The sequence below is a fragment of the Nannospalax galili genome, unplaced genomic scaffold (genome assembly GCF_000622305.1).
Source record: "Nannospalax galili isolate Female #2095 unplaced genomic scaffold, S.galili_v1.0 scaffold87, whole genome shotgun sequence".
Classification (NCBI taxonomy): domain Eukaryota; kingdom Metazoa; phylum Chordata; class Mammalia; order Rodentia; family Spalacidae; genus Nannospalax; species Nannospalax galili.
The window spans coordinates 4,211,584-4,237,755 of NW_008360320.1; the positions used below are offsets into that span (position 1 = coordinate 4,211,584).

The 26,172-nt window shown below is 35.2% G+C and overlaps 1 protein-coding gene across 2 annotated transcripts in view; it reads right to left on the reverse strand.

Annotated features, from left to right (window-relative positions):
* Acvr2a (activin A receptor type 2A) overlaps positions 1-26,172 on the reverse strand; it is a 91,794-nt gene that overhangs the window by 26,653 nt on the left and 38,969 nt on the right. For both annotated transcript variants that reach the window (XM_008825178.3, XM_008825179.2), the window contains exons 2-4: positions 9,430-9,637; positions 6,955-7,064; positions 6,631-6,785 (exon numbers count right to left, since the gene is read on the reverse strand). In XM_008825178.3, the coding sequence (XP_008823400.1) occupies positions 6,631-6,785; positions 6,955-7,064; positions 9,430-9,637 (473 nt within the window). The remainder of the gene's footprint in view (positions 1-6,630; positions 6,786-6,954; positions 7,065-9,429; positions 9,638-26,172) is intronic.

Here is a 26,172-nt window from a genome sequence, read left to right on the forward strand (position 1 = left end):
TTATAGAATATTTTATAGAATATAAAGACAAAATAAATATTTAGTAGTTCATGAAAGAAAAAAAAAACAAATGAGATTAGAAAAAAAAATCCTAGAACATACACCAACCTGCTAAAAATATTTAAAGAAAGTGATAAAGAGAAAACAAAGCCAATTTTTTTTTTCATTTTGACATAGCTCCCTCAAAATTATTGATGTGGATACAGCAAACACGTGTTCATAGCTCTTTTAAGCTGAAGGAGAAGCAAAGAAAGTAAGATGTGTGGTAATAAACTCCAACCATTTAGTAGTTAACCTAGATCAAGATGTGCTTTTATGATTATATTTATTTTTAAGTACAATTTAATATTATCATATGAAGCACTATCAATAAAATTTATTAAGTTCCCCCTGTATCCATCCCAAGTAAGAAAGGAGAATATTTTCCTAAACTGACTTGAATAATGCTAGCCTACCCTTTCAGTTTCTCACTCATTTTAAATGGGTGGACACAGGCTCATGTTCAAGAGGAAAATCCTACAAAGCATTTTCACAGATGACTTGGTTTCTCAGTGAGTACTAATTTAACATAGCATGAAATGACAACCTATAATTACTTTAATATTAAAGGTCAATGGGAGGGGCTGGAGAGATGGCTCAGCAGTTAAGAGCACTGACTGCTCCTGCAGAGGACCCGGATTTGATTCCCAGCACCCACACAGTGGCTATGAACCATTCTTAACTCCAGTTCCAGGGGAATCCGAAGCGCTCTTCTGACCTCCATGGCATTGCATGACATGGGTACACTCACATACATGCAGGCAATACACTCATACACACAAAATAAAAATATTTTTTTTAAAAAAAGGTCAATGGGATTATTTTGCATGCCCAACTAGGGGATTCCAAACATGTGAAAGGCCTTAGTCCTTATCAAACCAGCATTTAGGCACAATGTCATGACATAAAGACTGAGGAGGCTAATACCCCTTTTTTGTGGGGGGGTGGTCTTTTTGAGACTGGGTCTCCCTGTAGCCCCAGCTGTCCTGGAACTCACTATGTAGACCAAGCTGGCCTTGAACTCACTATGTAGACCAAGCTGGCCTTGAACTCACAGAGATCCGCCTGCCTCTGCCTCCAGAGTGCTGGGATTAAAGGCGTGCGCCACCACGCCCAGCTGATTCCACTTTTAAAAGAACAATATTATAATACTAAACCGCTATTTATAATGCCTTTAAAAATGAGTAAAAAGCTAACTTCATACTTTTTTAAGGCAGGTCATTTCTCTTTTTTAAAAAAGCATTTATGCCAGGTGTGGTGGCGCACACCTTTAATCCCAGCACTTGGGAGGCAAAGGCAGGTGGATCTCTTTGAGTTCAAGGCCAGTCTGATCTACATAGTGAGTTCCAGGCCAGCTGGGGCTACAGGGAGACCCTGTCTCAAAAAGCAGAAAAGAAAAAAGTATTTATTATTTTTTATTTTATGTGTGCTGCCTGCATGTATGTAAGTGCACTAGCGTCATGCAATGGCCACAGAGGTCAGAAGAGGATGTTGGATTCCCCCTGGAACTGGAGTTAAGGACAGTTGTTAGCCACCATGCCGGTGCTAGGAATCAAACTTGAGTTCTCTGGAAGAGCAGCCAGTACTCTTAGCCACTGAGCCATCTCTCCAGCCCCAGGTAAGTCATTTCTTGTCCCTAAAATTAATTTTCTTATAAAGTGGTTGGTTTTAGCAGCATCAATATAGATCTCATAAGCAGAAAACTTAAGCTCACATATGGTTATGAAAACAACTCAAAAACTTACCAAAACCACATTAACTATAACCATAAGAAAGGAGTCCATCAATTCCCTTATATCCATTTCTCAATGTCACTAAAGAAAAACATTTGCACTCAATCTATTCACTGTGTATTATGAGCTTCTTCCTATATGTGGAAAGATAGTTTCAGCATAGGCAAAGAAAAGTGACCTATATAATATAAAGTGACTTCTTTAGTCTGTGACTACAGAAAGATCTAATCATGTCATCATCTTATAAAAGCTAGGAATATGTCAATTTACTTTATATCTTCCAAAAATAAAGCCTCAAGATTTGTCTCAAAGCAACACCCTAAAGTACCTGTGTGCTTATTAAAGGAATTGCTAGGAATAAATTTATCATCTGAGTGTGACTCTACATGAAACAAACAACTCAGCAATTTAGCACTTACAGGATGGTTGTTACTCACATGAACTCTATAAAACAACACAGTTGTTATCATACTTTGCCTTCAAGGGGCTTAAAATCTAGTAGAAGAATGAGATATGTACACAAACTACTAAGAGCCTTTCTCAAAGTGTTATTATTCATCTGAATCGTGGAAGACAGTAAATGAATCAAGTGGTCTTCTCAATCTTTCAAGGATGGCACATTCCAGATGCCATCCTTGAAAGACTGGATCCAGAAGGATGGTTTAGGGCACAGTATGAGGAAGGCATCAGAAGGTGGTATATAAAAGACCACATATTATGGTTCAAGTTTGTATTCCCTGATTCTACTAAATTAGAGCTCTCAAATAATTTGAGCACAGAAGCAGCATAATCAAACATGTAAAATACTACTCTAGCAATAGTAGAGACAAAAGGAGAAAATGAAAAGAAGACCAACTATAAGATTACAGAAATAATGTCAGCTTCAGATGCAATAATGTTCTGAACTACATTTAGATCAAGATGAAACAGTAGAGAACAGAGTTGGGAAACGGCAGGTCTGAGAACAAGTCTTCTCCAACACTTTCATTCTGAATGACTGAGATGGTGGTGATTCCATGAAACAATAGACTCATAGTAGTTAAGGGTTTTCAAGAAACATTAATGGCTTCATTTCTTTTTTTAATTTTTTTAATTTTTATTTTATGTGTATGCATGTATTGCCTGCATGTAGGTAAGTGCACCCATGTCGTGCAATGCCTGCGGTCAGAAGAGGCTGTCAGATCCCCTGAGACTGGAGTTAGACAGTTGTTGGCTGCCATGTGGGTACTGGGATTCAAACTCAGGTCTTCTGCAAGAACAACCAGTGTTCTTAACCACTGAGCCATCTCTCCAGCCCCATGGCTTCGTTTCTTAAGGAAACAGAGACCTGCCTTTTTTGTATTCTTAACTCTGCTAGATTATTTTAGATTTTTTTATTAATTATAAAGAATCAACATTTAAGACAACTGGGCATTAAAGTATTGATGTTCTTATATAACTTACGATAATATTAATGAAGTCAGAAAATATTCTAAATAAATGGTGTTTTAATGATAATGATTACCATCATTTAGTTAACAAAACACACAGATCTTGACAAGGCTGTACAAGACGCCAGTTTATTCATAAACCAGCCTACAGTCAAGGATTTGAGAGTTTCTCTAAGAAAGGAGTAACAAATAGTCATTGCCCTAAAGTATTTAAAGAATGTTGGAAAATGTTACAGAGATCCTTGGCAAGACTACAAGACCTTTCCCTAACTGGTCTTTAAATTAAACTTGGAATATGGGCACATGGATTAAGGTCAAATCTAAAGTCTCTTACCCACTGCTCCTATCTTCAAGTCTTAAAAATTAGTGCGTACTGGAAGAATCAAATCAGTAGCCAGGAATTTCTGTCTAAAACCAAATCACATGTTGAAAAACTATATTCTAAACTTTTAAATAGCTTAAATAAAAACCACATGAGTTTATGTTTTCTATGAATCTATGACTGGCTTCCTTTTGTTCTTTATAAGAGGTTAATGAGATGAAGTTAAGGCTCATCTTAGTACTTAAATGATTCAACACCTAAAAATAGAGAAAAAAAAAATTAGACAATGCTATGATTTGGAGATGCCAGGGGTGTTAACTAAATTATCTAAATATTAGTTGGAAGCATCTGCTTTCAGAAAAGGTGAGCAAAACAGAAAAAGAAACAGGAATAAAGTTTGAAAACTCTCTTGGTTCAAATTCCAATTATTCTGACAGCTGTAACCTATTTATCTATAATACTACACACTAAGTCCTATGAGGTAAAAGTGAGCCTGTCCTTTCCAAATCTGACAGGCCACCAAAATCACCTGGAAAGCTTACTAAAAACATGTTATTATCTGGGCATGGAGGCACTAGCCCTTAATCCCAGCACTCAGCATAGGCAGACATATCTCTGTGAGAGAGAGGACAGCCTGATCTACATAGTGAGTTCCAGGCCAGCCGGGGCTACAGGGAGATCCTGTCTCAAAAACAAAACAAAACAAAACAAAGCAAACAAAAACATATTATCGAAGGCTCTATTCCACACTTTAAGGCATATAGTCCAGGATTTTGGATGTTTTAACAAATCCCAAAGATGACCCCTGTATACACATATCACAATTTAGAACTCATAAAAAGTATAACCACAAACACACATACACACACACACACACACACACAGACACACACACCATATACATACATATATATGTTCATGTGCATGTATATCTAAATATTTCTTATATAATTATTTGTAACAGCACTCAGGAACAAGCATTTAAATGTTCATCAAATGCTTGATGTAATTAAAATTAACTTTTTCCAAACAAAAAGAGCCTTTTGAAACAGAATTATAAAGTAGTCTTGCAGAAGTATAATTTGCATACACCTCTCATCAAAATGAGATGTAGAGTATGCAACCATTCTGATACAGAGTCAGTCCAGCAATCAGAGTGAAATTCCACATCAAGGACAATGCCCTTTCCCACACAGTTTAGACTCAAGGAAAGCACACACTCAGCTGTCCTGTAGTTTTCATAACAAAACCTATCCATTCCAAGTCTCTCAATCCCAAAATTTACTCCTTATTTTTTAGGAGTCTATACAATTTATGACAGTAATGCAAGTATGAAATAAATGTACACAAGAATATTAACAATAGCAACAAATATTTAAAGCCCAGAGATAAACACCTATGAAAGTTCTCAGGTTATTATTTATTAATATGCCTTTTCTTCTTAAAGAATTAGTATTCCTAAATAAAGTCATCTAATATATAGGCTATCAAGCCTTTAAAAAACGCCTAGACCACACTATTGTACCAACAGTGGATATACCTCAATGTTCTATCTATAAGGGTATATTACTGTTCAGAACTAACTTTTATAAAAAATTTCATGAATTTTTTATCAACTTCATTTAAATGTGGGTTTCAGCTTGTTTCTATCACATTATGAATCTAGGGTAATTTCAAAGAATTAACAGAACACTGAGCATTCTCTCTTAGCTTTAGATACAAAAAGAAAATTTTAAAGTCACACTTGACAATAAGTGAAGTACATCCTATGGCCATTTGTAGTAAATCACATATATTAGGTACTAACATTTTGCTAATGTTTAGTTGCTAATGTTTAAAAGTTAAAATATTTAACATGTACAAAATCTTGTGTTCAATTTACAGAACAAGATTATTTTGCTATTGGGTTTATTTCTCCACATGCATATCTTTCAAAGATTATGGAGGCCTATGATCTAATACTTACAGACTGCTGCAAGGACTAAGAAAGAAGTATGTTATATAAATAGAGCTTAGAGAGAAGGAATTGTTTTTGTCACTAAAATATACCATTTTACCATTTTTTCCTATCAAGTTTTAACCATTAATCTTACTCGGATTAGAAAAATAGTTAAACCAAAGAACTCAGAAAGCCAAGGTAATACAATCTTAAGAATTAAAATAAACATAGTGAAAATTAGAATTTAGAGGTGTCTTGAACAAGTATAACCAAAAGTTATCAACTCTCCTGTGCCTGTAGATTATTAACTATTATGAAAATCCCTACAAAGCACTGAGCCAGTATCAACAATCTACACACTAGAGAATGAGGAAAGTGTAGTGTATTCAATCTGACTACCCACAATACCTATTTTCAGGAACATTTATGTTGGGGTGAGAATCAAAGATTTTTTTTAAGTTTTTAGTGTTCTATACACATTTGATATGTTTAAAATAAACAAACACACTTAAATTGCCAATAATACATGATAAAAAAAAATCCCTAAAAGATTTTAATGGGTATATATTCGTAAAGCCTTTACAAAACTTCCCTTTTCTATACTTTCCTGATTGATTTTCTTGGTCAAATCCTAATGGTTCAAAGAACATTTTGGCAAGGAGTCTTGAAAAATGCATAAAACTGAAGAGTGGAGAACAGTATGGAAAAGTAAAGGATTTAAACCCACCTCTTCGGCACTTTCAAGAAGCAAGGCAGAGTGCAGCCCACGCTAAAAATTGCTGGAAAGTAAAATTCTCTAGAGAAGAACAGGAATGTGAGTGTCCCTCATTCTACTCTACTTATGACATAAGAAATTAATGTCTGCAGTTGGACAGACATTAATCCCAGCATGGATCTCTGTGAGTTCGAGGTCAGCCTAGTCTACAAGGTGAGTTCCAGGTCAGCTGGAGTTACAGGGAGACCCTGTCTCAAAAAGAACAACAACAACAACAAGAAGAAATTAATGTCTGCAAAATTAGCTATAATTCCCAAGAAAATAAATACTCCAAAATGAATTCCAAAGGAAAATAACTGGTTACGAAGCTAGCTACCAAGTTCTACCTCAGCAATATTTCTTTAAAATACAAAATGTAAAACAGTACAAAGCCTGGAGTGTTAATAACTTACTTGAGTAGGAACAAGTACAGGAGGGTAGGCCATCTTGTGATGTCTGTATACCCAAAATGCACAGATGATGATCCCCGCAATTAACATAAGTGGCACCAAGGAGTAGAGCAGGATGTTGTAATAGGGTGGCTTGGGTGTGACTGGATTCGAAGTGGCTGTGATAGGGAGGGAAAACAACTCAGACTTGGTCTACACAGTTTTATAACAGTTACCATAAGGTCAGGTTTGGGGAGGGGCAGAATATGGGAAAGCAGTAGTAAAATATTGCAGCAACACACACATTTTGCTTTCAGAACAAACATGTTATTTTCACTATAAACTTACGTTGTGTGACTTCCATCTCCGGAAAATAAGAAAACTTTTCATTACACATATTGCCCTCACAGCAACAAAAATATACTTCAGGGCTGTCTTTTTTTTCTATACAATCAGTCCTATTTTAAAAAGAAACAGAGAATAATTAATATCAATATTATTATACTAACCCTAAAATAGATGTTTTTCTTCTCTGAAATAGGAATCTTTTACACTCAAATTCAATATGTTTGTAAGTATCTAATGATCACTTTTTTAATTTTTAAATTTTATTTTATGTGTATGAATGTTTTGCCTACATGTATTGTTAAGTGTACCAGTGTCACATAATGCCCATGGAGGCCAGAAGAGGGCACTGGATCCCCTGGAATTGGAATTATGGATAGTTGTCAACAGTCATGTGGTGATGGGAACTGAACCAGGGTCCTCCAGAAGAGCAGCCAGTGCTCTAATAATCAATTTTTAAAAGCAAAAATGTTCCTAGATTTCTGATACTAAATCTCAGGAAAAAAAAAAAGAAAAGAAATAACCATCTGTGTTTATAATAGACTCCCTGAGCAATCAAAGATAACTATCTCCTTTTGTTTTTTAAATTATTAGAAAAGCTTGAAGAACAAAAGTCAATGGGGTAGCTTAGTCTAAGAGTGTATTTGTTCATGGGAAATACAGCTTTCCCACTTTGTGAATATTAATCCTGAAAACTAGATATAAAACGAAATAAACTTACACATAAACTAAGTGATACCTAATCTAAACTAGTAACTAGCAGATTTAACAGATATATGAAAGCCAAGTTTTAACAACTTATAAGAAATGTATAATTTAAAATTTAACATTTAAGGGGCTGGAGAGTTGGCTTAGCAGTTAAGAGCACTGACTGCTCTTGCACAAAACCTAGGTTCAATTCCTAGTACCCACATGGCAGCTAGCAATCATCCATAACTCCAGTTCCAGGAAATCTGACATGGGTGCACTTGCACAGACGCAAGCAATACACTCAATTTGACACATAAAGTCAAAATGATAAATAAAATATTTCTGTAAAAACTTAATATTTAAAATCATGCCTCAATGTACAGAAAAGTAACATGATTAAATACTTAGCCTAAATCAAGAAAATTACTTTTTCTACATCCAATTTAATTCTTCTTTCATCATTCTTTACTTCCAAACCTCAACATTCCTTGACTCTTTTCTCTTACTATCTTTTTCAATCAGATTTAAAGCATAAAAACAAGACTCACATATTTTTATAACAGCATTTAATCCCCAGAAACAAAGCTGATGTAGTAATTATCACTCTAAGAGCAAGCATTTTACACTGAATAATGCACTCTACAGCGCTCCAAGTAAATGGCTCCCTACTCACTTAGTGAAATGCTGGATTTAGGTAAAAAGTTCCGTAGTTTTTATTAAAAAAAAAAAAAAAAAAAGAGCTTCCTGATTTGAACTGACTAGTAAAATCTCATTCTGAGTAAAGATGAGCCCCACATTTTTTTCCAATTTCTTCCTATTTCCCTTTTATAATAGCACATATCACCTGGTAGGCTCTTCTGTTTGTAGACAGGATAACCAAAAGTAGAGGCAAAGTATGTAAGTATAGATGAATAATCCTTGGAAATTTCAGACTTAGAAAAATAAACCAAATATTAAATATATATCTAAGTGGTTGTGCTTTAACATCTTATGAAATCGGCACTAAATTTTCAGGGCATATTCACTCTATGTCTAAAGTCACATATGGCTAACAAATCACCAACTCCAGGTAATAATCAACTGAGGCTCCTGAAAATAGATACAGTGTTTAATAGATACAGCACTACATTTTTGCTCCAAAATAATCTAGTTATCCAGGACTCTTGTCATCTGCAGCACCTATTCCTGGTGGAAATCCTGTGGCCCCAGAAGAAAAGTGACCAGTCTAAAGAAAGATTACAGACACTTAATAACATGACCATTCCTGTTTTATTTCCAGTACAAAACAATTTAAACAAGATGTGTTAAATAAAATGCAGTTTTCTATGAGGAAACTGATATAATTCTGAATGTCAACTTAAAATGTATCTGGGGTAAAGAGACTACCTATTTTCTAAGAGGAAAAAAAATGGGAAAAAAGTATTAAGATCAATTTCTTCCAAATATATAAAAAAGAAAATTAAATAATAGAGCATTATTCTTCCTTGAGAATAGATTTCTTCAACAGATATTACATATTCCTTTGAAGCAATTTAATATTAGTATTTATAATGCTAATAACATGGGGAAATAAACTTTTTATGTATTTGGCAGATTACTCAAAATATGTAAAGGACAAAATATAAACATTCCATTTATTATGTTAAAAGGCATATCTGTCATTAGCGCATGTCATAATGGTCTTCATAATTCCACCTTGATCTTTCCTTTTACAAAAGGGGGGCAGAGAGGAGGAAAGTCAATTGATTCTATTACTTTAAAGAAAAAAAAAAAGGAGTATGTTCTTACCGGTCATAGCAGTTGATGTCATCCAGCCAACAGCCTTGTTTCACTATCTCAATTGAACCAGAAATATTCTTCCAGGTAGCAAAACAATGTCGCCGTTTATCTTTGTCACCATAACAGGGCTCAACACCAGTCTGATTGGTTCTATCTCTCTCCCAATTAGCATTAAAGAAAAGACACTCCTGAGTTTCTGATCTACCAAGTATAGCACCTATAAGGTAATAAAACAATAACAATATAACTATATAAGCTCTTAAGAGGTAATTTCTTAAGAAGACAGCAACTTCAGGTTGTTTTTGAAATATCAGTAATATACTGTCCCCCAATATGTAACTTTAGGTTCATGTTCCTAGGTTAATCCCCATGTTTTTAGGTATAAAAAGAACCACAATAATCTGAATTGGCCACATGCATCACAAATTTCTCTGGATAATGTCAGCTTCATTTCACTTAAGAAAAATGAAAAGAAAACTTCATGAAAAGTAGCAGAAATTGTTTATTTGATCTCAACTCTTCCACTGACTTTAAAAAATATTTTGTCCAGACATAACTACAGGAACCAGGACAATGAAAAGGAACCAGGGAGGTAAAGGAAGAGAAAGAACCTAAAAGAGAAGAACAGTAGGAAACAGGTGTTACTAAGGGATGGTTATACAAGGAATCTTGGGAATAAAGAGAAAGAAGGAGCTCAAGAGAGGTCCATAGGAGAAGGGTATTATTAAGGGAAGAAATGGGAAAAAATGGAGGCACTTTAAATGGGGAAACCATGGTGGAAGGGTTGGACAGTGAGAGAGATGAATAATGCCTAACTAGTTTAAAAAAAAAAAAAACAGAGGGAACCATATTAATCGAACAACCTACTGACAAATTACACATACAACTAGCTCAAGGAACAAAATATATGTCTAGTCAAGGTTTATCTGAGAACGTTTGGTTTTTGCCCAAGCTTTATCTACATAGCGCATATTAATTAAAAGTACCAGACTGGTGGAACTAACCTTCTTGGATGTTTAACAGTCATTCATTGAGGCCTATACTAATCTGGTCAGAGAGACTTAAAGGACAGTTTTTGCTCCTTGCCCTCCAAGGTTGACTAAGTTCCAGGGGACTACAGAGCATCTCTCAAAATGTCCTGTAACTGTGGTGAGTCATCTATCCTCTTGATCAAGGAAGCCATGGAGACCCCACCAGATGGACTTGAACCAGTGTCCACTCTACAAAGAGGAGGGTCAACACAGAGGAAACATTTCCTCCATGCTTCCAAGTAAAGCCAGCCATGGTCGAACAGGACCTTTGATTTATCTTTACATAGATGGAACTGGTAAAAGAAAGGAGCCAGGAGCTCCTCCCAAACCCATGTGACCTTTGAGGAACACATCCTCAAATGACCTGAACAGTAAAACTAAATTAGTTTATTTGAGCCAACTGTATGGTCTTGAACACGCAAAAGGAAAGTATAACCAAAGATTAAAGTGATCAGCATAATTAAGAGTCCATGTGTAGGGGCTGGAGAGATGGCTCAGAGGTTAAGAACACTGACTGTTCTTGCAGAAGACCCAGGTTTGAATCCCAGCACCCACGTGGCAGCTACAACTGTCCATAATTCCAGTTCCAGGGGATCCAACAGCCTTGTCTGTCCTCCACGGGCATTGTATGACACGGGTGCACTTTACCTACATGCAGACATAACACTCATACACATAAAATAAAAAAAAGAATAACAAATAAAAATATTAAAAAAAAAAAAAAGAGTCCACGTATATAGCTAAAGGCTATGTAACAAGAAACAATGCCAGACAGGAGATACCTTCCTTTGAGTTGATGGCCAGGGTGTCCCAAGAGACTATCAGATAGTAATCCAGCATAGAACTGGGAAAATGAACAGCAGACCCCAATCTTATCTAAAGCAATATTGGCAACTGATTGGTGCTAGATGAGGAAGCGCTGATCTTCCTAAAACAAGGAACTCTAGATAGGCTGACTAGATTCAGCAGATAGACAAGCACTGGAGAACAGCTGGGGGCACCGACAACACAGTGGACAGTAACAGGGATGAGAGAGTATATGGGCTCCATTGGTGGGGGGGAGGGGGCTATGGGAGGGTGCCATTTGGGGTGCAGGTAATAAAGATGAATAAGATTGTTTGGAATGTTCTATATGAAATACACACAAAAAATTCAATAAATAAAAAATGAGTTATATTTGAAAAAGAAGCATAAAATTTGCTTCATGTTAATTAGTAGATGAGAAAAACATTACCACTGAAATCTACTTGAGGAATTTATATCCATACTCAGGTGCCAAGGATCTCAAAAAGTAACCAACTGTGATATATAATCAGATACATAGAAATTAGAGATGCATGTGAAAACATCTGTTAGTTGCACTAAAAATGAGTTTTTCTGTATGAAACAGTATATTTTAAAATGAAATTGAGATCTTTATTAAAGGTTAAAACCCCATTCAATTCTATGTCTTACGGGGTTTATACTGAGTATAATAATGTATAACTGTATTAATTCAACACTGTGAACCTAAAAGTTACAACCAATTTTGAAAGAGATGCATCTTTGCTCTGGAAACTGTTATTGACTATGTCAATGCTGTTGTAAGGAAATGCTTCTACTAATTAAGTGGTTATTAATATTTTCCAAAAAAAATATTTTGTGTGGCAAAATAAAAACTAAGCAAATAAAATTTTGTATAGTGAAGATGTAGTTCTCTCAAAACTAGAGTATATAAATCATGGTTAGAAAGACTTGGGAATCTGGTAGGCATGTTTTCAAAAGTGAATCTGTTAAACTCAAGAAAGGCAATTTACAATACGTACCGCCAATGTTAAAACATCTGGTGATACTAATAAATATGGCCTTTAAATACTAAATAGTGAAATACACTAATATTTAGAAGGTCCATATAATTCAGAGAATCAATATTTCTTAAAAGAATTACTTGTGAAGTTACAAAAGCACTCATGCATAAAGAAATTCTATTAAATGTGGAAGACAGATCAACAGATCTTACTCATAGAAGGACATGGGATATTTGTTCCCCATTTCTTCCCAGTATGGCCACAGTGAGTGAGTTGCTTTTTTGCTTTAAAAAAAAAAGAGAAAGGAACAAAGGAAAGGGAGAGAAAAGGAAGAGAAGAGGAGGGAAGGAGAGGAAGGACATAGGTGAATCCCAAACAAATAAAAAGAGACTCTTTATTAGTTCCACTTGCAAAATATTCTGGAGAAAGAAAACGTATAGGGACAGAAAGCAGATCAGTGGTGCCAGAAGCTAAGAGCTGGTTAAAAACAGACATGAGGACATTTTGTGGGATGAAGACAATCTTCCATACCTTGACTATGGTGGAAGCATCTGTGTGTGTGTGTGTGTGCATGCATTATATATAGACCAATTCATCTGAAAAATTACGTTTAATCTTATAAATTATACTTAAACTGGACTTTAAAAATGGGCAAGAGGGGCTGGAGAGATGGCTCGGTAGTTAAGAGCCTTGGCTGCTCTTGCAGAAGATCAGGGTTCAGTTCCCAGCATCCACGTGGCACCTAACAACTGTTGTTAGAATCTGATGCCCTCTTGTGGCCTCCATATGCATTGCATGCCAATGGTATACATATACATGCAGGTAAAATACTCATACACTTAAAATAAATTTTTAAAAATTTAAATAGGAAGGAAACTATTTGTCCTTCAGTTTTAGTATATCAAAGAAAAATATCCATGAATATCTAAATAAATTACTTAAATATTGCTCCTTTTTCTAACTATATCTGTGTATGGTCAGATCAAAATAACACATCAAATAACATGACAAAAAAACTGAATGGAGAAACAGATACAAGAAACCCAATGTTTTCCACTAAAGCAATCATGAACAAAAGCTAAAAAATTTAAAAAAAAATAAATCACTAATTTCTTTTTGCTTTAGAAAACATTTTTTATGAAGTTCTCTTCTTTTACTAATATAAAATTAGTAATTTTTGTTTTTAAACCAATTATTTTAAAACTTTGTCCTCATTTCTAACATGGAAAACATTAATGGACAACAATCCAACTTTGAAAAAACAAAAAGGGCTGGAGAAATGGCTTATTGGTTAAGAGTACTGGTTGCTCTCACAGAGGAGCCAGTTTCGGTTCCCAACACTCACATGGCAGTTAACAACCATCCTAATGCAGTTTCAGAGGTTCTGACCCCCTCTTGTGGCCTCCATGGACATTGCACACATGAGTGTACTTATATTCATGCAAGCAAAACACTCATACACATGATTTAAAAAAAAAAAAAAAAAAAAAAGCTCTTTGATTATGGTATAGATATGAAATGTCTACCCTAAAGGTCCGTATGTTGAAGATTTGGTCCCCAGCTGATGGCACTACTGAGAGATAACTGGATATTAAGTGCTCTGGCCTAATCAATGGATCAATCCCCTGATGGAGTCACACAGATTGACACTATTGGGGGCTGGAGAGATGGCTCAGCAGTTAAGAGCACTGACTGCTCTTACAAAGGACCCGGATTTGATTCCCAGCACACACATGGCAGCTGTGAACCGTCCTTAACTCCAGTTCCAGGGGACTCCAAAGCCCTCTTCTGACCTCCTTGGCACTGCACAACACAGGTACACTCACTCACATGCAGGCAATACACTCATACACATAAAAAAAATAAAAAAATAAAAAGAATGACACTATTGAAGATGGGGCCTAGTTAGAGGAAGTAGGTCACTTGTGGCATGCCCCTAGCAAGACACACCTTGTCCCTAGCTCCTTTTCCCTCTGCTTCCCGTCTACCATGAGGTAAGTGGTTTTGTTCCACTACATACTCCCAGTCATGATGTTCAACTCTGTCTCAGATCCATAGTACTGAAACCAACCAATAAGAGACGGAAACTATGAAACTGTGAGCTAACATAAATCTTTTCTCTTTTAAAGTTGTTTATGGTTGGCATGTTGTCATAGCAATAATAAACTAATGTAAGTTTCATGATTTCAAGAGCCTAAATAAGTCTTGAGACCAAAAATGTTGAGAACAGCTGTTCTACAACGTACTATCAGATATGATTATGAGCTTGTGGTATCTGTGATCAGTAATGCTGCCATGGATTTGCTTCAACTAGGGAAAAAATAATGGCATGAACTGACATATTGCAAACTATACTGATAACTATGTCATCTGTATTCTATAAAAGGACTGCTACTACTACTTATCTGTACACATCAGTAGCCATTTTCTGAGTTATTCCTTTTCAGAAACTTCAAAATATGAGCAAACCAAGTTCTCTCCTATACCAAAGATTTCAAAAGCAGTTACTGCCCACACTCTTATCTTAAAACAGGGATGGCAAACTTTTTCTGTAAAGGTCCAGACAGTAAGTATTTTAGGCTTTGCAGGCCATATGGTCTGTTGCAACTGCTCGTGAAGTACAAAAGTATCCACAGTAAGTAAATGAATGAACATGGTTTGTGTTCCAATAAAACTTTATTTATGCATACTAAAAACTAAACTTTTTGTAATTTTTGCATCTCATAAAATATTATCCTTGATTTTTTTCCCAATAATTTAAATCTAAAAACTATGCTTAACTCTGGCAGTCATTTGGCCCACAGATTGTGTTATCTACAACTCCATCTTAAAACAATGCCATTGCTATTTCTAACAGTCTGGCTAACCTGGCTTTTGTTTGTTTTCATGGGCCTTCTGTGAATTATGTCCATCTAATTCATGTGAAAAACCATTATATATTTTCAGTTTTCAAAAGAAGAGTCCGTTAAGGCACAGTAACACTACCTAAACTAAAAAATGACAAGAAAAGTTTGAAAACTGCTTGCAGCCTAAGTACCAAGTAGATTGCACCTTTGATTTTAATTCTAATCAATGAACAGTAACTACCTGGAGGACTGTACTGAGAGTCTAAGAATTTTTCTGAAGAGAATTCTGTAGCAGAGAAGGGATGATGGGTAGAGACAACATTAGTGTCTTATATTTGTCCCTCCAGGTCTAGACAAAAGATAAACTAACGGTCATCTTACTTAAAAAGTAGAACTTCAGACATTCATCTTTAAAAGGCAAATACAATTTTAAGACAATTTTCTAAATCTAAACTATCACTTAGTTTTTTCATAGTTAAAATTGTTCATGGAGAAACCTGTGACAACCTCCCCACTCGTCTTCAAAATGATCTGGTAGTCCAACCTCAGGGCTGCAGAGATGACTCAATGGTTCAGAGCACTGTCTACTCTTGCAGAGGACCCAGCTTCTATTCCCAGCACCCAGAAGGTGGCTATCAACCATTTGTAACTCTAGTTCCAGTGGTTCCAACACCCTCTTCTGACCTCTGTAGGAACTGCACAACACAGGTGCACTTATATACATGCAGGCAATACACTCGTACACATAAAAAATAATAAATAAAAATATTTTTTTAAAAAAATAGCTTGGTTGCTGGGCATGGTGGAGCATGCCTTTAATCAGCACTTGGGAGGCAGAGGTAGGTGGATCTTTGTGAATTCAAGGCCAGCCTGGTCTACATAGTGAGTTCCAAGACAGCTGGGGCTACAGGGAGACCTTGTCTCAAAAAGACAAAAAAAAAGGGTTGGGGATTTAGCTCACTGGTAGAGTGCTTGTCTAGCAAGCGCAAGGCCCTGGCTTCATTCCTCAGCTCTGAAAACAAAAAAGGGGGAAAAAAATAGCTTGGTAATTAGCCTCTGACCCACACTATCCCTAATTAAACACTAAATAAAACAGCACAACACTTATGAAAATACATCAAATGTATCTAATTGTGTTTTTATACTCATATTGTGACTTTAAAGCTGTACTTCTATAAAAGGATGGTATGTTTTAATGGTATCTTCTACTTTAAAGCTTTCTGAAACTTCTCTGTGTAAGTTGATTCTACTAAAATAACTCCAAATAGTTACTACTGCCATTTTCAAAATAAGTAAGTAGGAATAAAGGTTGGCATTCAAGGCTAGTTCCCAGGTTCTGAACCAATGATGAACACTCCAGAATCCTGTGTTATGCATTCCTATATTTGATTACCATTTTCTATGTCTTATAATGAGGTAGCTAAAAAGTGTATTTAGGGGACATGTACATATAAACATATACAAGTATAACACACACACACACACACACACACACACACATTCATGTATGTACTTTTTTTCTCTATTTTTCTCCTTTGCAAAAACCCATTGAAGATCTAATATCCCTCTCTAGTTAACAATCCCTAGCTAAACAGACTCTAACCTGAATCTAAAGTCTCTAGTTCACAAACTATGACCCTGAACAAGGTTACAAATCCCGTCTACCTTGTTTCTACATCTACAAATTAATCTGGCTTATTCAATATTTCCAAAATCTTCATAGTCCAATTATAGTAAATCAAAAATCTAGTCACATAATCACTATTAGAGTTAATGTATATCATATTTCCATATATAAAGCAATTGCATTTATGACTAGTGCTTATTGCTTTGTTTCATCACCACTAGAAAATAAATTAAAATAAGCAGCACACAGGCCCTGAAATTTGGTAGAATACTGGGCCAGGAAACACCCTTGGCAAAAAAAAAAAGAAAGAAGTCATGTTCAAATCACAAGTACTTTTTCCCATAGGGAGGAAAACAAATTTCACTTAAAGAACTACATACAAATATAATTTGGTTTTTGTTTCTTTAAAACATGATGAAATAATGTTTATAAAAATAATGAAATAGGGGCCGAAGAGATGGTTCAGCGGTAAAGAGCACTGACTTCTCTTGCAGAGGAGTTGGGTTCAATTCCCAGCACCCACATGGCAGCTACGAACCATCCTTAACTCCAGTTCCAGGGGAATCCGAAGCCCTCTTCTGACCTCCGCAGCATTGCATGATACAGGTGCAATCACATACATGCAGGCAATACACTCATACACATAAAATAAAAATAAACTATTTTAAAAAATAATAATGAAATAATATATCAACCCCAATTTTACACACAATCTCTTCAAGACATAGAAGAACCATTACTTCCTAATTGATCTTATGGGGTCAGTTTTACCCTGATGCAAAATATCAGTACACAAGAAAAACACAGACCAATATTTTTCATTAAATTTAGTGCAAAAGTTCTCAACAAAATTTTAGTAAACACAAGCCAACAATGTCTTTTTTATAAAAGAAAAAGAAGATTACTGCCACATAAGCAGATTTGCTTCGGGTACACAAGGCCATGTCAGCATTCAAAAATTAGTCAATACAGTCTACCAAATCAAGAAGCTAAAAATGGCAAAAGTCATATGGCCATATAAACTGATGCAGAAAAGGCATCAGACAAAAACTACCAAATAGTTATAATAAAAATGAATAAACAGAATATTAGGAAGAGAAGAAAACCTTCTCAGCATTGTAAAGAGATCTGCCAACAGCCCACCAAGGATATCCTAATGGTGAAAGACTGAATGTTTTCAAGCTAAGATCAGAAACAGAGCAATGACGCCCACCTTCACTCACAACCTTTTTATTTTATACTGAATGCTGGTTAAAGAGAGAGAGAAACTAAGAGTTTACCAGCTTGGAAAGAATGATAAAACTGTATTTGCAGATGACTATCCAAGAAATTCCAAGGATTCTAAATAAAAGAAAATCTGTTAGAACAAGTAACAAGATAACAGACCCAAATTAGTTGCACTTCTACAGTAAACCACGAACAAAATGAAACTGAAGTTAAAAATGCAATACCAGTTACAGTTTCTCTAAAGAAAATAAAACATTCAAATTTTACTAAAACCTAACCCAAAAAAACCCCATAAATTATAAAAAGCTAATGGAATAAATCAAAGCTCCAAATACTTATAGAGGCATACATACTATGTTCATGCATCAGAAAACTCAGAACAAAGATTTTAGTTCTCCCTAAATGTATGTATAGTTTTATTGTTCATATTGAAATCTCAACAAACTTATTTGTAGACGTAAGTTTATTATACAGTTTTTAAGAGCATAAAATGGGAAAAGTCACTCCTGGCTTTTTCTATGTTCAGGTTTTCAATGTGACTATAGTAAGTCAAGACTTGTGATAGACCAGAAAGAATACAAACATCTGTGAAACAGACAGAAAGTCAGAAGTAGACCTGCACAAGTATGACCAATTGACTTTTAACAAATGAGCAAGGTTAGCCAATGGAAGAGAAGCAGGTTTTAAGTGATGGCTGCTGGAAGGGTTGGACTCTGTTCAAGCAAACACATTTTGAATCCCCTTCCCTCACTACTCATTCCTAAAAGACCAGCTTTTTCATAAAACTTTCCAAGCTAAAGCTCACATATTTCACATATTTTCAAGTTTGCTCCAGGTACACATAGCATAAATCCTAAAAATATTATAGCCCATACTTTCCCTTCTCTCAAAGTGCTCATTCCTTGGTTCAATGTAGAATGATTTACATATACTAATTTTTTATCCATACATTTGTGCATTGCTAAGCCCTATCACATGCCATTGAACTGTATTCCCAGCCCCTATTCACTGATTTTAATCAGTACCCCCACCTCTGTGTGTGTATGTAAATATCCCTTTCTATGACAGAATGCCAACATTAGATTTTAAGTGTGCACAACATGAAAAATCTGTGAAGCAATGCATATATAAAATAGCCATTCCACCACATACACATATTTCAAAAGATGCTGTACATGCTAAAGGTACACTTTTTGTAACAAAAAGTTGATGTTTTAAAAAGGCATTTTTAGTTGAATAACCGGGGGAGCTACACAAGTGAAAACAGGCTGAATTGGCAAGTCTTCATTTAGACAGACCATAAATGGTAATGACAGACTGGCTTGCCCTCTATCAGACTGTCAGTTTTTTACTAGCAAATGATGTGTTTTATTCATGACTGGATTCTTCATATCTAGCATAATACATGAAAATCATTCACTACTTGGTGAATTAACGAATAGATGTAGATGCCTACAGACTACGTAGAATAACAATATGAAATTAAGTAATTATTTTATTAACTCATCTGTTTCCTTAACCTTATTTTCAACTTTCCATTCATTAAATTTTTGTCTTTTCATAAAATGTACCTATTAATTGGTTTTACTATGTTAATCTCAATATGAAAAAACTTAACCATTTTATAGAGTTGTGTGGTTTATAGTTTTGAACCAAATAAAAATAATGCAAATGTACTTTAAAAAAAATGCTTCATCTAAGACTACCCATCTTAACTTGCTTTCCAATGAAATGATAAAATGCTAAATATAATGTAGTAACTGACTAAAATCAACCAAGCATTAAACAAGTGGTTGAAAATAAATATCATTTATAATTATGAGTTGCACTATATATTTTTCTGATGAAGCAGACATCTTTCAGCCTGTGACCAACCTTGTCCACTTACCATTTTCCTATGTATGAAGCAACTTTAAATTTTAATAATGTTTTAGCAACCTACAAGTCTGAGACTCAATTCCACAAAAATAATACTGCAGGAAATTATGAGCAAGTCCCCAAGAATACAGCATAAACAAGTATGTGAGAGTTAGACACATGCTACTGAACCCCACCCCTACTCACCCATACTCACTGATTGGAATCCGTTTATATCTGTCCCTTTCCATGCCAAAATGGCACTCAGGGTCAGATTCTAAGTGTTCTCAGCATGAAAAGTCTGTGAAGTAGTACATATGTAAATTAACATGTCTCAGCCATTCCACAATGTATTCAAACTTCAAAAAATGCAGTACATGATAACTGTTTATCTTAAGCTTCCCATGGGCAACTTACTCTTCTAGTAAAGGTTAATAGAGCTTCAAATTTAATAACTGGAAAAGAAATTCCTGTTTCCCTTTCACTGCTGCTGCCACTGTAGAGATAGATCAGAAGTCAAGAGAATCAGCTGTGGAAGGCACATCATAAACACTCATTTTTTCAGTCTGAATCATCTTACAGTGCAATACTATACAAATAAATGATTTTAAGACTGTCACTGCATCAAGAAACCCTATAGGTAAATATAGCAGAATTACCGAGTAGTCCCTCAGTGTTAAAAAATCATATAATTATCCAGAAATGTATAAGCTATCATAAATGAATGAATAATAAATAATGCTAAATATGAAATCTCTCTAAATTTTCCTGATATTTCTTAAAATTTTGACAAATATAAAATATACAGGGCCAGACAGATGGCTCAGTGGGTAAAAGCAACTTGCCAAGCCTGATGGCCTGAATTTCATTCCTGGGACCCACGTGTTAAAAAAAAAAAAAAAAAAAAAAAAAAACGATGAAAATAAAAAAATGAATATACAAACCTTTTATCCTTATAAGATAGTGCTCAATGTATACTAGATTTGCTAATTTAGTTTATGTTTCAGAGTCACAAAGTATATAAATTATTTTATAAAACAATCTTACTCAAATTTTACAACTCTTTATCAAGTGTTGTCTTAGTATTTGAACCGATCTACTAGTGCCCTCAAGGGAATAATATTCACTCCCATTTAAGATGTTTGGAGAAGCCATACACACTAAAAAGTCATATATAATACTATTACTGGAAATTTTTTTAAGCCAAAGGATCTATCCACACAATACTAAAAGCTGTAGGTTTTTTAGTTGTTCAGTAAGTATATATTGTGATCTTCATAAACAACAGACTGAGCATTCCAAATCTGAAATTCAGATGCTCCAAAGTCCAAAACTTAAGTCAAATGTAACATCATAAATGGAAAATTCTATACTGGACACTCCTGTTACACAAAACACGGGACCAGGAACAGCGAGTGGTATGTGCCTGAAATCCCAACACTCGGGAGGATGAGACAGGAAAATTCGAAGTTAAAGTGCTACTTTGTCTTTTAAAACAAACAAAAATAAAGGCATGGTTGTGCCTGCCTTTCCTTTAATCCCAACCCTGGGGAGGCAGAGGCAGGTGGATTGAGGCCAGCCTGGTCCATATAAGTTCCAGGCCAGTTGGGGCTACAGGGCAACCCTATCTCAAAAAACAAAACAAAACAAAAACCAAAACAAACAAAAACATAAATCCTGCCATGTTAAAAACTCATCAACAATGAGAAAACTGTGTTGGAATGGAGGAGGGAAAAAAAGAAAGGAAAACCTCAAATAGCCAAACTACGCCAACCAATCAGTATTGATTAAATAGTCACATGCATTCAAAGCATTGGCAAATTAGAATACAGAGATCAAGCTTTGGCTTTTCCTCAGTTTCTTAGTAGCATAAGAAAATAAATAAAAATGATTTGGCTTATTGGGTTAGGTAGCTGGCTGTTTCTAAACGTGTATCTTGTAACTTCTAACAAGACAAAACCTGCCTCCATCTGTTTCTCTGTTACTCTCTTCATGACATTTAGTCTTGCTGTCATGAAAGATCTATGCTGTCCAGAGTAAGTTAAGTATCTTCAAAAATAAGGCACAACAGAAAACTGTTTTTGCCTACACTCATAAAACCTAAGGAATGGTGGAGCTAGAGACATGGCTCAGTAGTTAAGAACACTGGCTGCTGTTGCAGAGGACCAGGGTTCAATTCTCAGCACTCACATGGCAGCTAACAACCGTCCGTAACTCCAGTTCCAGGGGATATAACATCCTCTCCTGACCCCCTTGAGTACTGCATGACACGAGTGCAATTTACACATAAGTATGCAATATACTCATACATATAAAATTTAAAAAAATAAAACAAACTATATTTTAAAAACCTAGGGAATGGTCATAAAATTCTACAGTGCTTTGACTTGTTCAAAAGATAGTTTATATGGAAAGTGGTACGTGGATAAGTTTTATCAGGACTTAAAAAAAGAGATTTCTGCAATTAGATCTTCATCTTTGGGGAAAGGACTTCTGCTAAGTGTATTAATATTCAGATTAGAATTTATAGGCTAAAAGTTCAATAGTGAAAACAATGCATAAATTTCAAAAAAAAATCTCTCAATCAGAACAGAGCTCTAAGAGATATGTAAAGGAAACATACACAGAAGAGTTCCTACTGAAAACACTCTTCAACTCTCAAACGTATACTTACATTTGTTTTGTTTTAATGCTTTATTTCCTTGGAAGATGTATACCCTCTTTTTAGTAATTCATCAAAGTGATTCAACAACAACAAAAAGCAAAATTGAGTACCTCTGCTTGCTATGAAGGTAAAGTGAAGTACCACCCTTGAGAAACAGCAATGACAAAAGTGAGAAACCAACAAAAACCCCTCACCATAAATGTTTTCTTCAATGTAGTATCTGTCATTTTAAATTGCAATTGAAAACATTAGAGTGTTTTTTAGAAGTAATAGAGTTCTATTAAAGTGAAAGAATGTGAGCTGATGACATTAAATAATACATATAAAATCATTCAATTAGCCTTACTTTAAAAAAATAATCACCAACAACTTTTTTTTAATCTGTGTATGTTGCTTCAATTTACAAGGAGAAAATTTTCTAGTGGCAAAAATAAAAAAAAATAATTAATTAATAAAGGTTCAGGCATGGTAGTGCACACCTAGCATGAAGGGGCCTAAGGCAGGAGAATTACTGTAACCATGAGGCCAGCCTGGGCTATATAGTAAGAACCTATCTGAAAGAAGAGGAAAAGAAAAGGAAGGGAGGGGAGGAGGGGAGACAGAAAGGAAACTAAAGGTTTTCTTTACATTTTTGTTATATAATTTCTTTCCCACTTGAAAGCTCTTTTCACTAATTTGTTTTTATATAATTACAAATACATTATAGGTCTTTTGGTGTCCTGTTTTCTATGTTAATTAATACATATCCTAGAGCCAGTTACCTTCAATACTTGGCTACTTGGGGCTCTTTTATTTGATTAAGAAAGACCAACCACCGTACAAAAATATTCCCCCAAATATTCTGATAGATTAGATATATAATCAAAGGGAATCAATTTTCAAATAAATTCTGCATAGTGATGTAAGATTTTAAGGCTCTGTCAATTTTTTTTATTTACTAAGCACCTTCCTACCATGAAACAATCATTTCTAAAGGAAAACACAAACATTTTTCTGGCATACTTCCCAGAACTTTGTTTCTGCTTTTTTTTTCTTTGCCAGTAATCCCCATACTTAGCATGTATTTTCAGTTTGACAAAATATTACTAAATTCAACTGAGTTCAAGTAATATGTATATAGTATTAAATTTAAAACACAATGAATACAAAAATACACTGAAAATATAAGCACTGTGTGCTGTGGCTGTGTGGACATGCATATCTGATGAAGAATAAGTCAACATTTAATCACAGGTTATTTAGCAAGTCCTTCCTTATGGAAATTCCTCACAATTACAAAAAACATAAACACCTGGCTAATCAGGAGGCTGAAGCAGAAGCATCAGAAGGTGGAGCACACACACAAACATATACATAAAGCACGAGCACACGCGCGCGCGCGCGCGCACACACACACACACACACACACACACACACACACAGTTAGACAACCTAAAAGTACATTAACACATAAATCACTTCTTTTCTCCATACAGACAGCCCCAAATTATCATGTCTACTTGGACATAGACCAAGATTTGAACAATGTACCAAATTTCTCAAACCTGTTTCTTAAAATGCTACACCACCAAGTTTTAGATCTCTAAAGAGAACAGCAAATGTGCAATGGTAGGATTTTATTTTGCAAAAGAAGTCTTTACAATTTGCTTATTTCTTAATTTGCTTAAGTACATATATAGACCAATACAAAAAGGTACAGCTTTTGTATTGACAAAATTTTTACAGAACTCATTAAACACTTTTTTTCTAAACTACTGTACACAGACAGTTCAAGAGATGCTAGTAAGATGGGCAGGATGTTAAAAACTATTAAAGCACCTGATACACTATATGAAAATATTAGAACAAAACCTACTCGTTTGTATAATATACACTAATTTTTAAAATATGTAATCAGAGCTGGAGAGTTGGCTCAGCAGTTAAGAGCACTGGCTGTTCTTGCAGAAGACCCGGGTTCAAATCCCAGCACTCACATGGCTGCTAACAACTGTCCGTAACTCCAGTTCCAAAGGATCCAACGACCTCTTCTAGCCTCTGCAGGCATTGCACAACACAGGTGCACTTACAGGCAATACAAACATACACATAAAACAAAAATAATAAAATAATTTTTAAAAAATACATAATCACTGGGTGTGGTGGCCCAGCACTCAGGAGGCAGAGGCAGCAGATCTCTGTGAGTTCAAGGCCAGCCTGGTCTATACAGTGAGTTCCAGGCCAGCTGGGGCTACAGGGAGACCCTGTCTCAAAAAGACCAAAAAAAAAACCCATAATCAGCCAAAATAGAAGATAACTGACCTGTGTTCGAATACTAAACTACTCAATACCAAGACATTCATTATAATATTTTTGCCAAACAGACCTAAAAGAAAGACTTGTCTTTAAAAATCATGTGTATACACTGATACACAAGCAGTATATTTGAAAGCATCAGTGTCTGGCTTTCATCCTTGAAGGTACCTATTCTCACACTTAAGGAGTAACTTGTCATCTAGTTGATCAGAAATATATTTCAAGTTGATATTATTTGCTTGATAGAACATAAAACTGATTTTATCAACTACTACCAAAGAACTTAACTACTGAACCAAGAAGTACACAGAATAGCAGGAACCAGGAAGAGAGCAAATCACAAAACTCCACATTTATCTATTAATCAGCCAAACAGCACTTGGGCTCTCATTTAAGATGACTTTATCAGGAAGAGTGAAGAGAGCCTAACAAATTTCCTTACTTACAACTCTCCATTCTCCATGCCTTTTTAAAAATTAAATGGGAGGGTGGGAATCTGCTTTCTTCATATTTTAACCAGTGTAAGTAGGCTCCTTCATCACATAAGGATGAAATTCCCATTAAATAAAGAACAAGAAAACTATAGAAGTCCAGTACCTTCCCCTTCATTTCTAGGCTTCCCATACCTGGCAAGAAACTTTCAAATAAGTCTGTTTTAATGGTATGCTACATGAAATTTTAGAGGACACTATGTCTTTCACCCAGAGCATTGTCTGCCATCAACTCATATACAGAACTGATATAGGATATGCCAGGTACTTTGATGCCTAGGCAATAAGCAGTAATACTGGAAAATAAAGCAATTTCAAAGTTTCAGAATCATCTAACTTCCATCTGGGAAAAGAGAAATAATGGGAGGCAATTTTCAAAATAAGACATACAAAATAGGAATTAAGAAACTTCACAAAAAGTGTCTGCCACACAAACATGAGGGCCTGAATTTGGACTGGCCAGACAATCTAGACAATCAGTGAACTCCCAGGTTCAATGAGAGACCCTAATCTCAAAAAAGACTGAAAAAGCAATTAATAAGATACCCAGTGCCAACCTCCGGCTTCCATGTGTGCACACAAACACACACACACACACACACAGAGGCATACACACAATAAATAACTCACAAATATTTAAATGCTTCTGAAGCCCTACTGAAGTCTTTTCTAATTTTTCATGTGAAGTAAGAAAGGCAAGAATGATAGAATATAAAAACAATTAAGAGATTTGAGACATGCATCCTTATCAACGCATTTTAAGAAAATACCATGTATAATGCCTATGGAAAAGATAGGCTTTTGTCTTGGAGCACTATTTTGAAAATCAAAAGGTAAGAAATATAAAAAATGTGGGACATATCCTATATTTGCATAATGAAAACTGGCTTCTTGCCAACATTGTGTGTTAAGTAACCAGCAGCCATGCT